Source organism: Metopolophium dirhodum, chromosome 4, assembly GCF_019925205.1.
Source record: "Metopolophium dirhodum isolate CAU chromosome 4, ASM1992520v1, whole genome shotgun sequence".
NCBI classification, from domain to species: Eukaryota; Metazoa; Arthropoda; class Insecta; order Hemiptera; family Aphididae; genus Metopolophium; species Metopolophium dirhodum.
The window spans coordinates 1,555,335-1,568,718 of NC_083563.1; the positions used below are offsets into that span (position 1 = coordinate 1,555,335).

The 13,384-nt window shown below is 27.4% G+C and overlaps 3 protein-coding genes across 4 annotated transcripts; 1 reads left to right on the forward strand and 2 right to left on the reverse strand.

Annotated features, from left to right (window-relative positions):
• Positions 1-4,765: 4,765 nt before the first annotated feature.
• On the reverse strand, positions 4,766-7,309 carry LOC132942786 (zinc finger protein 512B-like). The gene is made up of 3 exons (XM_061011424.1): positions 6,423-7,309; positions 5,472-6,100; positions 4,766-5,410 (listed from the first exon to the last, which is right to left on the reverse strand). The coding sequence occupies exons 1-3, from the start codon at positions 7,008-7,010 to the stop codon at positions 5,122-5,124; spliced, it is 1,506 nt and encodes a 501-aa protein (XP_060867407.1). The 5' UTR covers positions 7,011-7,309; the 3' UTR covers positions 4,766-5,121.
• Positions 7,310-7,478: 169 nt separating this feature from the next.
• LOC132942382 (peptidyl-tRNA hydrolase 2, mitochondrial-like) lies at positions 7,479-9,639 on the forward strand. Of its 2 annotated transcripts, XM_061010703.1 has the most exons (3): positions 7,479-8,009; positions 8,915-9,192; positions 9,352-9,639. In XM_061010703.1, exons 1-3 carry the CDS (start codon positions 7,770-7,772, stop codon positions 9,443-9,445), a joined length of 612 nt encoding a protein of 203 aa, XP_060866686.1. In that variant the 5' UTR covers positions 7,479-7,769; the 3' UTR covers positions 9,446-9,639. The 2 variants fall into 2 exon arrangements, with proteins under 2 accessions (XP_060866686.1, XP_060866687.1); XM_061010704.1 differs by lacking the exon at positions 8,915-9,192.
• Positions 9,640-9,676: 37 nt separating this feature from the next.
• On the reverse strand, positions 9,677-13,272 carry LOC132942380 (transmembrane protein 161B). Its single transcript, XM_061010700.1, has 11 exons — positions 12,917-13,272; positions 11,985-12,088; positions 11,728-11,875; positions 11,454-11,647; positions 11,164-11,382; positions 10,979-11,095; positions 10,746-10,919; positions 10,498-10,672; positions 10,335-10,431; positions 10,146-10,261; positions 9,677-10,086 (listed from the first exon to the last, which is right to left on the reverse strand). Exons 1-11 carry the CDS (start codon positions 12,920-12,922, stop codon positions 9,967-9,969), a joined length of 1,470 nt encoding a protein of 489 aa, XP_060866683.1. The 5' UTR covers positions 12,923-13,272; the 3' UTR covers positions 9,677-9,966.
• Positions 13,273-13,384: the final 112 nt, after the last annotated feature.

A 13,384-nucleotide genomic window follows, 5' to 3' on the forward strand; every position in this document is an offset into this window, starting at 1 on the left:
TGCTAATATTTTTTTTCTTGGACATTTTTTTTATCTGTAGTTATTGATTGGTTGTATAATTTATCACAACTTTTAACCGTGTAAATTATTTATCCGGGAACCTATTTTCCTACCTAATTTTTCTAAGAGTAAAGCTAATTTACTTTTATTAAACTAATTTAATTTATTGAAAAAAAAGTGGGGCTAAAAGAAAATGCATAGTATTTTTCGAAATAATCTAGAAAAACAAACAAAAATTAGAAAAAAAACGGGAATATTTATACAAAACCAGTTTTTGATAAAATCAATTACAATAATTCTTATTGAAATTTATGAATTTATAAATATTCATATTACCATTTACTAGACATGATATAATTTTCAAAATATTTTGAATCATTTTTGGTATTTTTAGTTAATAAAAATTCGTGATCCTACCCAACGCACGTTTTTTTTAATTTTTAATTTTTACACCTAGGTAATGTTAGAAATTTCAACACAAGATTCCTCATAAAAGCCATAAGTTATTTCTAAAAATCATAACGTTAATATTTATAATTTGTAAAATGCATTGCAGTATTGAGAAATGAGAGTGGATAATTTTCTCTTTGTTAGTATAACCATACTATTGGCATTTTGCGCAACCATAGGTTAGGTTAGGTGCCAAGAGGATGTAAGTACCTATCTACTCTGAAGATAAATTATAAACCTACTTTGTTAAGCTAAATCTATTTGTTTTACTAATATTGTTTATATTTAAATAAAGTTAATAGGTACCATAGAAAAGTTATGCCTACATAGTACATATAAATAGCCTTAGCACCTATATAGGCACTTACATAAACATAAATATAGAATTTAAACATGTTGTTATTACTTATTATAACGAATATGAAAGATTGGGAGGGGGCAAAGCTCACTTGGACCTGTGAATTCTTCACAATTTGTCCACCCCAAAAATATTGATCAAAAAAAAAATTATTACACCCATGGTAACCATAAGTCGTAACTATACCTTTATTAATAACAAATAATTGCTAATAACACTTCTTATGTATAAGTAAGTAAATATATCATTTACTGGTACTTAAGAAAATATATCATTCATAGAAAAAAAGGTGGGTAAGTGGATGTCGCTCTGCTGTACAGTAGGTTACAAGTGGATCACTGTAATGGATGGTGTTAAATTTGAATACAATGATATAATATCATTGTATGAGAAAAACGATTCTGAGCGACAACCGTCAGTCAGCCTATGATATTACCAAGTATATTTGATAATATAATTGTGAATAAAGTAATTTATATATAACCTATTTACGTGGAGCCTAAGAGCCTTGTGTTCAATTTACAATCTTTAGCTATAAAAGTTGAAAATTTTATAAATTTTTAACTACAAAATAATTATTAAATTATAAATTTGATAAATGTTGTCAAAATTCGATCTTTAAATGCTTATAAAAAAAAATTGTGCCTATGTATTTTTAATATTTTTCAACTGATATTGTATTAATATATCAGGAGCCTTGTATTAAATTTTTACACTTTTTGGCCCAACAGATAAAACTTTATTGATATTTATTGAAAAAAAAACTAAAAAAAATTGAAAACTGAAAATGTCCGTAAACAACTCAAAAAGATTCAAAATATTTTCAAAATTGTATGGTGTATAGAAAATGCTAATATAAACATTCAGTGAAATTTTCAAGTATCTAAATTCGTTCGTTTTTGAATTACAACAAAATAAGGAAATCGCTACATGAGAAATCGAGTGAATATCCAATGTTGTAAAAATTTGAATTTCAAACACTCATAAAAATTTAATTTGACTTTCTTATAGACATTTTTTTTTGTTGATAAAGGTAGACAAACTTATGAGGAATCTTGTATTACATTTTAAAACCTTAGATTTAAAAAGAAAAAATTTTACGAATTTTTAAGTCAAAATAATTTGCTAATTTTCATGATTTTTCCATATTTTGTCAATTTATGAACTTTGAATGCTTAGAAAAAAAAACTGTGACTAAGGACTTTTAATATTTTTTATCTGCCTTTGAAACAATATACTAGGAGCCTTCTACTAAATTTTCAAGCTTTTTTAGCCAACAAATAAAATTTGATTGATATCTTTAGAAAAAAAAACTAAAAAAAAATGGAAAATGAAAATGTCCCTAAACAGTTCAAAATAAATCAAAATATTTAAAAATGTTATAGTGTATAGAAAATGCAAATATAAACAACCAGTGAAAATTTCAAGTATCTACGGTCATTTGTTTTAAAGTTACACCAAAAACCAAATTCAATTTTGTGAAAAATCAATTTTGTGTAAAAATTCCAGTTTTTCCTTAATTTTTCTTTTGTTTATCTTGTCGCTTGTGAAGACTATTGGGAAATTTTCACTTTTGACCCCCCAAAGTACCAACTAGATTCACTTTCCTATCAGAAGAGGTACTGTGGAAGAAAATTGAAGCATTTTTACTGCTCTAAAAGGTGTCCTCAGACACAAAAAAAATAAAAAAATAAAAAAAAAAAAAAAAAACACCCATCATTGTAAAATCGATACATTCATCGCTCCGCTCAGAATCTAAAAACTAAAAAAATTGAAAGTTGAAAATGTCCGTAAACAGTTCAAAACGAGTCAAAATATTTTGAAATGATAAAATAGATATTTGGTGTAAATTTCAAGTATCTATACGGTTAGGTATTAGTTTTTGAATAACAACAAAATAAGAAAATCGTTGTATGAGAGCTTGTTAATTTACGGTTGAATATTTAATATCTAACTTCAAACGCTCGTAAAATGTAATTTGATTTACCGGTAATTTTATATACGGTATTTAAAAAATATAACATTTTAAGTCTTAGATATCTATTAAAATTAAAAATGTTATGTAAGCAGGTACCTATTTTGAACTACAGTATAAAAAAATGCGTAACTGTATTTTCGATGTTTTATTTATTTCTGTAAAAATGTACAACATGGATCTTAGACCCACCACCTCCTTTATTTTTATTTCAGCCCTTGTATTTATTTTGTAGTACCTACAATCTACCTAGGTATGTATTTTTTAATAGATTTTTATAATTTAATAGGTACATGTTTTTATTACCTAGAAATGCGGCCATCAAGATTTGTTAAAAATAATAGGTGGCTCGCTGCCTAACAAGGTTAAAAACTCCTAACTCCAAAAAATGTGAATGTCAAATGACTTTAAATTTCTTAAAAATAGTGAAAATATCATGACAATTATATATTTATATCAACTCTAGAAATTTCTAATATACATGAATCGCGGAAAAAATACTCACAGAAAAACTACCAAAAAATATACAGTTCATTATTAGTTTAACAATACTCCATTTCATCCTGTATATTGGCTTAAAAACTTAAACTATATGAGCCTTACGTTTCTTTTTCGTTGTTCAAGTTGTATCATACCTATGTAATGGTTTTAAGTTTAGATATTAGATACAACTATACAAGTATATACATCACAACTCCATTGTACCAAATTAAGTAAACGTCTTTATTTTTCTCAAAATTTCAAAATATTTATCAATAGTTGGGTAATAAAAATAGTATAATTGTATGGTAGGTACTCACGTAAACTTTTATTTCAGTGGGCTATTTTACCAGGGTGTGTTTATTCATTGGAGTTTTTATTCTGTTCTGGTTTTTTTTGTTTTCCGTCAACCAATATAGGTAAATAATTGGTGAAAATTGCCTGACCCTAACTACACGATTTACAATTGTAGATAAAACGGCACCTAAAAAATAAATTGACATGCAATGCCACATGCTTTTCGTAGGGTAACATACCTAACAATTTCCAATTTGTGTAATGTCTGCATCAAATCAATTGTGTATGGACGACGGACGTTATTCTGTATGTGTAAAATTGTAAAAGCATATTTTTTGTATAAATACATCGAAGTGTTAAGATTATATTGTACATTACAAAATTACACTGGAAAGCTAGTCAGAGCACTATGTGGTGGACGGTGGTAGAAATATGATTTAACAAAATGATGTGTAATTTTTTCACTGATTATATAAATAAATAAGGTACTTTCGGTTATCGCGACCCATCCATTACCTATAGACCCATCAGTGTCACTTGCTCGGAAAATTTAAATTGAAAACATACCTCCACGGTAAGGTTAGGTTAATTTAGGTCATTATGAGACCTACTCAAAATGGTTTTATATCATAAGAAATTGAGGGATGTTTTCGATTTAAGTTGTCCGAACAACCGCAGTGAGCGAGTGACACAATATCCTGGTCTGTATGTACTATGGTTGGTAGCGACTATAACAAAAAAGTACCAATAAAAAAAATTTAAATAACCACATAACATAATATTGGTATTTATGAATTTTTTCAACAATGTTTAAATTAATGAAATTCAAATAACTATAGTAAAGAAAGCTCTTACACTACCATTGGTACCAAAAAACTTGTTTGTTTTTAGTATGATTTACTAGTTATCGTTGATTGTTTATTATTAACTTTTGTGTCATCTTATCGTGATCAAATTTAATTAATTTACACAAGAAATTATAAAATTAGATCAAAATTTACTGATTTATAAATTGTATACATTCTAAATAAAATTTTTATAATTTTTACAGAATTTTAGTATTATAAATTATTTATAATACAATATAATTATTATATTTTTTTTTAATATCACAAATTAACTGTGAAAATTATTGTAATAGGTTATACAAATTACTCTGAATTTATATAGAACAATACAAAATATTTATAAATACACACAAAATGTACAATACATATTTTATTAATATGGTTTCGATAATTACAAAAGTTATGTACTAAACGATTGGTTGAAGAAACTAACATGATTCCTAACAAACAGCATAATTAGACGATTGAAGCTATAAAAAAATTAAATATATAAATCATCAAAATCTGGTTTAGTTTTTGTTTTTGAGAAGCTACAAAACTGACAAAAAAAAAATTATAATAAAATACATCAAATTAATATAAATAAGTTTAATAGTAAAATAATGGTATAATATTGAACTTTTGGCCTATATGAGATTAAATTGAACACACAATGTGCATTTACAATCTTAATGTAGGTATGTGAGAATATCAAATTGGATCAAAATTAATACTTAAAAAATTTCTTCAATTTCTTCATCATCTTCAATATTTTCTTCATTGTTATCTACTAACAAGCTATCTATATTAGAAGTATCACTACTATTATGTGATACTAATTTATGGCCATCTAAATGTTTTATAGTTTTGAAATGTCCATTGCATGCATCACAGTAGTTTGCTACTCTGTCTTCTAAATTACGATCTTTAAATGACCAGTAAACACTATCTACATGTTCATCTGAATGCTGTTTCATTTCTAACATATCCAAAGCTAAATAACTGCAATCTGCAGCAGTGCATCTAACAAAAATAAATAAATTAAAATTATTGATACAATTGATAATATTGTTTAGGTACTTACCTTATAAATTTGTTACGTAGCAATTCATCACGCCATTTAGTTAAATGGTTATAGGGTATATCGTATGACTTTCGTTTGACAGAATGTTTTTCTTCATATTCATCATCTACCTCCTCAGTTTTACGTTTTTTAGGCTCTTTATTTTCAGACTGCAACTCCAGGCCATCTTCAGTTTCAACTAATTTAAAACCACACTCCTCCTCTGTTAAGTGTTTGTAACCTTCTTCATGATGGTGCAAAAGATGTGTTTTTAGTTTATTTGATGATGTGGTCTTACCTCCACAGATTGAACATTCAAATTCATCGTCAAGATATGGTTCAAAGCATGTAGCAAAATGATCATTCATATCGTCCACATCAAATGACATGTATTTGCAAGAATTGTGATTGCAATGTACATAACCATTTTTTAAACCTATTATCCATTCTTTAATTTGAGCATCAGTTGGATTGTTAACATTTACCTCGGAACAGATAGATTCTGTATCGGCTAAATCTTCTTGCATTTTCCATTGAGAATATGTTACTATTTTGCTAGCAGGATTTGTAGTACTTGCTGTTGGATGTCCATACTGACCCATTGGGTAAGATTTAATTTTATTATCTTCATCAAAATCATCTTTACTTTCCTAAAAATAAATAATAATAAATTTCACATAAGCATATTGGTACTTTTAGATTGATTACCGTCATAGTTATTTTAATTTCAAATACAGGGAATTTTTTTTAGAAATATTCAAATTAGGTAAATGTTAGATAATTTGATCTTACAAGCGAATAAAATATGAAACACATTTCAGATTCTTTATGTTGTAGACATTTCGGGAACTAAAATAAATAGGACTATAATTTAAATTGTTATTTTTTTATTAATAAGATTGTAAATAGGACATAGGTATGTCATGTTGTAGAAGGTAGGTTGATTATAGATTAAAAAATACACAATCCTACCTGTTTTATTGGAAACAGTAAATCTTTATGGTGATTGTTTTGATGGAATTGGAGAGCTTGTTGTGACGATGTATAACCTTTACAATGACGACATAAAAACTTAGACGATGTGTCTGGATCTTCACCCAGGCACTTTTCATAGTGTTGCTCAAGCTCAGAAATTTTATAACTAATGAAATGACAATCAGGCATGAGACATTGAGTGTATCCACGAGTCTTGATATCAGTTGACCACAATGTCAATTGTATCTCAGTGAGAGTGGGTTTTATAATAATTGACATTACATCAGAATCTTTATGATTGTTTCGTTTATGATAATCAAGTGCTTCTTGCGATGTTGTTTGACCACCACACGTCGGGCACACAAAATTTCCTGCTACTTCACCCCGACATGTTTTGAAATGCTCTCTCATGTCGTCTATGCAATAAGCTATGTATCGGCAATGCTGAAGATGACACCGGACAAACCCATTTTTGTTCAACATGATGGTCCATGATTTGATGTGCACGGGTCTACTGCTTCGTTTTCTGAACAAGCCTTGTTGAACTGGAGTTGTGGGAGCAGTGATCATTACTTCTTTGGACATATTGCTCTATCTAATTTATAATATCGTTAAAAATATGAGAAATTAGAATATTATTTTAAAAACTTTTTAATATTAAAATTATTGTATTGAATATTACAACACGTAAACTAAATTGTTAAACATTTTAAACTAAACTATTAGTTACGCTGGATTAACTAAAGTAATTTCAAAAAAAAAAATTTTATTTCGCGATTTGATTACTATTGGGTGTTTACTGTTTACTATAGTTAACTACTTTACTTGGAAGTTGGAATTTGGATATCCGATTTAGGATTTGGGAAATTTGGGATATCGTTATTGATGCATTGTTACCACCGTATACCACAGTAAAACCGCTTTGGTACTCCTCCCGAGACAAGTATTATAGTATATATGTATATAAGTCTTCAAGAATATCAAACTATTTATTATTTAAGGTTATATTCTTCTGTGATAATAATGATAAATACTATCATCATAATTTTATCAACAATCGAATAATAATCACCTTTGAATTTTTGAATTTTTATAGGTTCCTAGTTCCTACCTATAATAGTTCTATGTACCTATTATTTGTATTATTGGGCGACAGCGACTAAATAATATAATTTATAATGTTCTCAACTTCTCGTTCATTTCTACATAGTTTACATTTCACGTATAATATTATTCGGTATATACTGTAGAAAAATTGAATGATATTAATAAATTATACTTAAAAAAGTTTCATATATTTACTTTAAATAAAAGTACAGGTGATATTTTTTTACTGTCTTTAAAATGACTTTTACAACTGATAAAATGTATGATGGATTAATCGTTGGTCTACTGATTGGTCTGGCTCTTAATGCGATCATTAATTATGCTTTTAAAACTAAATGTACAAGTCAAGATGCAGAAAGTGTGGGTAAAAGTCATCAACAAGAACCCAAATCGAAACCAAATATTAAAGGAGAATTCAAAATGGCATTATTGGTTCGTCACGATTTGAAAATGGGCAAAGGCAAAGTTGCAGCACAAGTGAGACAATTTGAATTAAAATATATTGTAGAATACAAGTTTTAAATTTTGTTTAAAATATATGCATTTTACTCTAATTTAGGGGGTTGTTTCTGGGGGGAGACAAATTTTGTTTTATTGTAAATTATATATAAGTAATTATTTTTTCTGATTTGCCGAGCCATACTGAAATTTTTGGTCCAATTTAAGATGTAATTTCTATGAAATCTCTGTTACACAGATACATGATCATCCATATTTCCGATTTCTCAATACTTACTAGGTACTATCAACTGCATAATATACAGAATATAAATATGTAAATGCTTAAAAATCCGGGCATTAGTAATAATCCTTTTGAGTTTATCATTTAATTATTATTTATTTGGTACATCAAATTTAAAACATTACATAGCCTCTTTGGATGACCATCTGAGTTCTTCACACTTACAGTGTTTTAGAGTTTTAGAAATCTGATATTCTATAATATGTATATATTGCATACTAATTTAAACAATTTTAATTGGTATGGTAAAAATAATGAAACATTTGTCTTTATAATAATTGATTACCGTATACTCTGTAGTGTGTTAAAAATGAGATCAGTACCGGCCACCGGACAGCCAAGTTGTGGACAAGCGTGACTTAGTCACACGACAGAACTCTACGCACCACTATAGTGAGCCAAGTACTGATCTCATTTTGAACAAAGTAGAAATCTATGCTGGGGTAAAATGGTATAAATTTATTGGTTTAATAATCAATGATAACTTGAACTAATCTAAATAATATGCTTGTCTAAGTTTAAATTTTGTTTTTTACTATTTTATAAATAATCAAACTAATAGTGTTTATCAACCACTTAACTGATATTCTACTCCTAAAACTAACAGTGTTTTACAAAGTAAAATTGTATTATTATGTAGTGCTCACATGCAATTGTGCACTGTTATGAAGAAGGCTTGAGATTAAAACCAAGCGAAATAAATAACTGGGAATCAAACAATAAACCAGTGAATATATTCAAGGTAGCAGATGAAGAAACTATGTTAGAATTCCAGCAATTGGCCATTGAAAAAGGATTCTCTACCTATGTAGTAGTAGATGCAGGCCGTACACAGGTCGCACCAAGCTCTAAAACAGTGATGGCAATAGGGCCTGTTGAAAGTGAAGAAATTGATTTATTCACTCAAAGCCTCGAAGTGTATTAACAATTATTATTATTTAACTTATGAATGTATATTTTTTTTATTTAATATAATAATTATAAAAAGATAAGTTACTGAAGTAATTTGTTTTTGAAGCGTATCTATATTTCTATATTATTAAATATATTTAATTGAATAAATTATGGTTGTTTTAGTGTGCAGTTGTATCAGTTATTGCGTACAATAAAACTAAATTGCGCAATTTACCCTCTAAATGTGCTAGAGTTGTTTTACGTGCACCAGATTTAAAAACATTAGAGTGTATTCAAAAGCAATGCAAGTTATTTGACATTCCAACAGCAACTTTTACTGAAAACGATCAAATTACAGTTTTAGCGATTGGTCCAGCTAATGAAACTTCTATAAATGCACAAGTACACAGTTTAAAATTATACTAATATTATTTAGTATTTACTATTAAAATTTGAATGGTAATATTTTTATATTATGCATTTTACTTTGTATTAAATAATAATTGAATAATGTTTCAAATTAAAATATATTGAACAAGTTACATTTTATCAAACCAATAAACGTATACATCATAAAATATATAAAAGTTTGACTTATGTTTTAAACATATACAATTAATTTAATTGTTAAATAAAAATAAAACTATTAAACTAAATATTCATAATATTGACTGACTTTCAAACTTTACATATATGTCTATTATTAAACACTTAAAATCACCTTTTTGTTTTCTTACAAAAATTATGTTTAGGAATTGTAATTACATGTTTAAAATAAAGATACTTTTAATTAGAGAATTACTTAGGTGATAAGTAAGATTGATAGAATATGCCAACTGATAAAGATAGAAACCATGAAAAACATATCCACCACGTAGCAAAGCCAAATATTCCTCGGTAGACATCTGCTGTTAATACCTAATAGATTATAATATTATAGTACTTTTTATAGTTTTAAAAATGTCAATATTGTTTACTTGTTTTAATGACTGAATAGAAAAATATGCCTGGTTAGCTTCAAGTAATGAATGTTGATTACTATTATCTATTGTCGGAGAAGAGTTCACAATAACTTCAACCCAACTGAAATTGCCTGAAAAATTGTTTTACAAAATGTTTATAATATATGAACATAATTTGTGTTATGCATATAGGCAATTGTTTACCTAATGTTTTATAAAAGAATATAAAGAACAACATCATTACGAGCGGTATGACATATTGAAGTACCACAACACACGTGTAGTAAAAAATCACAGAAACCTTGAAATTAAGTCAAACGGTAAATTTAAACAGATAGATATTTTTAAACAAAAATCAAAATTATACTTGTTTTTGTAAATCTTTATTGGTAATTCTTCCTGCTTCTTTTTTTTGTTGTTCCAAACGCTCATGAGCCATATTAAGATAAGCTTGCATAAACGTAGGCATCAAATATAATCTTTGAAAAACCACTAATACTACCATCCAACATCTTAAGCTCTCAAATTGTTCTAATGTCATTCTATAAAAAATAAAATTAAAATAACAATGAGTAATTACAGTGAAATGTTTTAATGTTTTTTTAATATATTTACAATGGTTTATTTAATCCAGATAAATTTTTTGCAGTCAATAAATCTACTGCTATTGGTTTTACCCAAAGTAGAACAAGCAAAAAATGAGTTATTAAACTAAAATTCATAAAGCCTTTGATGAAAGTTGAACTATATGAAAAATATTTGCCATGTACCTCATTGCATTCATAATATCTAAAAAAAAATTAGGTTATTATATCAATATAATCAATTATAATTTTAAATTTTATCACCTAAGACAATCCCAATGCATTTTAGCGGTTCGTATCCCCGGAAATACAAACATAGCCCCTGTAACTGCACACCATAAAGCTAGGAAAAATTTTACTATTAACTTTGATGCAGGTCCCCTAAAAAATATAAAACAGAAATATAATTAGTTAAAAAATTTTATATCTGATATTATGTTGGTAATTACTGTGAGGATAAGCCATGGTTGTTTAAAAATGCTGTTGAAGTTTCATTAAAGCTTCTGTATGCAGTATCCAACCGAACATCAAGTTTGGACTCGTCTATGACTAAAATAATCATAGCTATCACTAAATGAACACAAGCTGCAACTATTACAGTCGATCGTTCACCCGATGATTCAAAACCACCATGAAAATATTCTAGAGTCAGAGACATAAGAATTTTGCTAAAAATTTAAAAATTCAGGAAAAAAAACAATTTTTTAATATGTATGAACTTATTCATTAAAAAGGATACAATGCGAAAACAATGACAATTGAACACCATAGCATACTAAGATTAATTTCATTATCGATTGGTGAATAGTAAGAGTATATTTCAGTACTTAAATATACTAAAGCTGCATATAAAGAGAAATTTACTAGCCATTGATATTCCATAAAATATCTGAGCTGATATATTTCATGTTCTTGAATAGGTTGACTTTCTAACTAAAATATATAGTAATAATTAAACTTAAATAAGATTATTTGGATTTATTTAATATTTACTAATAAACTTAGGCACTCACTTCAATGTCTAAATTTTTGGGTATCTGAAATATATCAATATTATCATTTTGAGCATGTATAGGTCGTTTACTTAATTTTGAATCTTTTTTCTTTAGCCCTGATAACTGTCTAAGCTCTTTATCTGTAGGGTGTAAGTAACGAACAAGTCTAAAACAAAAAATATTATTAATATAAAACTATGGTGTCAAATTCTTACAGACAAAATTAATACATTTACTCTAATTGATTTTTTTTAAAAAGCTGTGATACTACTTACCCTGTGGAACATAGTGTCCATCGAGCAAATGAATAGATATGACTAAGACGATGTATTAGATTAATGGCGATCATTGTAATAATTAATTGTATACCCAATAAAGTCTAAACAAAATGATATATTTGAGTTATTGAGGGTGTTAGATGATATGCCAAAAGCTTAATAAAGATACATTAACATACATTTATTTTTTTAAACAGTTAATTAGGTTTCATTTTATATATAATTTACAGAAATCAAAATTTAAAAACAAAAATATAACAGGTCATAAGGTTCCCAACTAAACATATACATTTTAGGACTTTATTAATAGAGACTTAATTTTTCTTAGTAAATGATTTGTATTATTACAAAATAATGATTGAATGCATCAATTATTTTAAATTTGTAAAAAGTTAAGCAAGTAATTTTTTTATAATAGATACATTAGTTGTATCAGGTTGAACACCTGAACAGTTATAATTACTTGTTAGTAACCACAATGATTAATTTATTTACAATGGAATAATTTGAATTGTAAATGACGTCTTTGAATTGATTTTACAGTAAATATGTTTTTGACATAAGACTTGTCAAAAGTATAGAAGACCAAATACAGAAATACTAAAAATGATTCACATACTGTAGCATATACATTGATTAAAGATTGGATTTAGTTCTGAGGTATAAACCAAAAACTTCAATTAGTAAAACGATTAAAATTATAAAGCTCGGTTTTTTTTTTAATGTCATTATTATAATTTTCAATGTGTCATGTTCTAACAGTCAATGCTACACAAATATTTAAGTAAGTATCTATAGTGAGTATACCCATTCAGAAAATCAAAAATGGCAAACACAATAAATAGGCGACCTTTAATAAGGGACTATTTTTTATTAACATTTGCACTCATAAATATTTAAATAGTATGCCTGAATAAAATATAGTTTACCGCCATTGCGAAGGAGTCCCGAAATCGGCGAGTTGTAAATCGACGTCGCTGCAAAAACACAAGAGCTGCCTGGATCGACTATTAATAGACTGACATAAAAATGCGGGATTCAGATTTTAGGCCGGCTCGAGCCCGAATTGGTCATCAACTGTTTCGCTTAGGTCAAACGATGGTTTTCTCATGCCTAATATAATAATTGTCATCGTAAAACACTGCGTACGGTCCCATCAAGAATATGACCTATCAGATCTATAAGAAATTAGAGTCCATCGCTATTTCATCGTATTCGTATTGCATTCGTACGGGGACATGTTTCGATTTTTAAAATTTCAAACACTGTCGGTCCGTCTTATCAATAAAAAAATAATTATGTAATGTTATAAAATACATTGTATTATTTATTTACCATTCAAACAATTCGAACGCATGGTTCCTAAAGTTTGTAGATGACATGTTCCTTGAAAAATA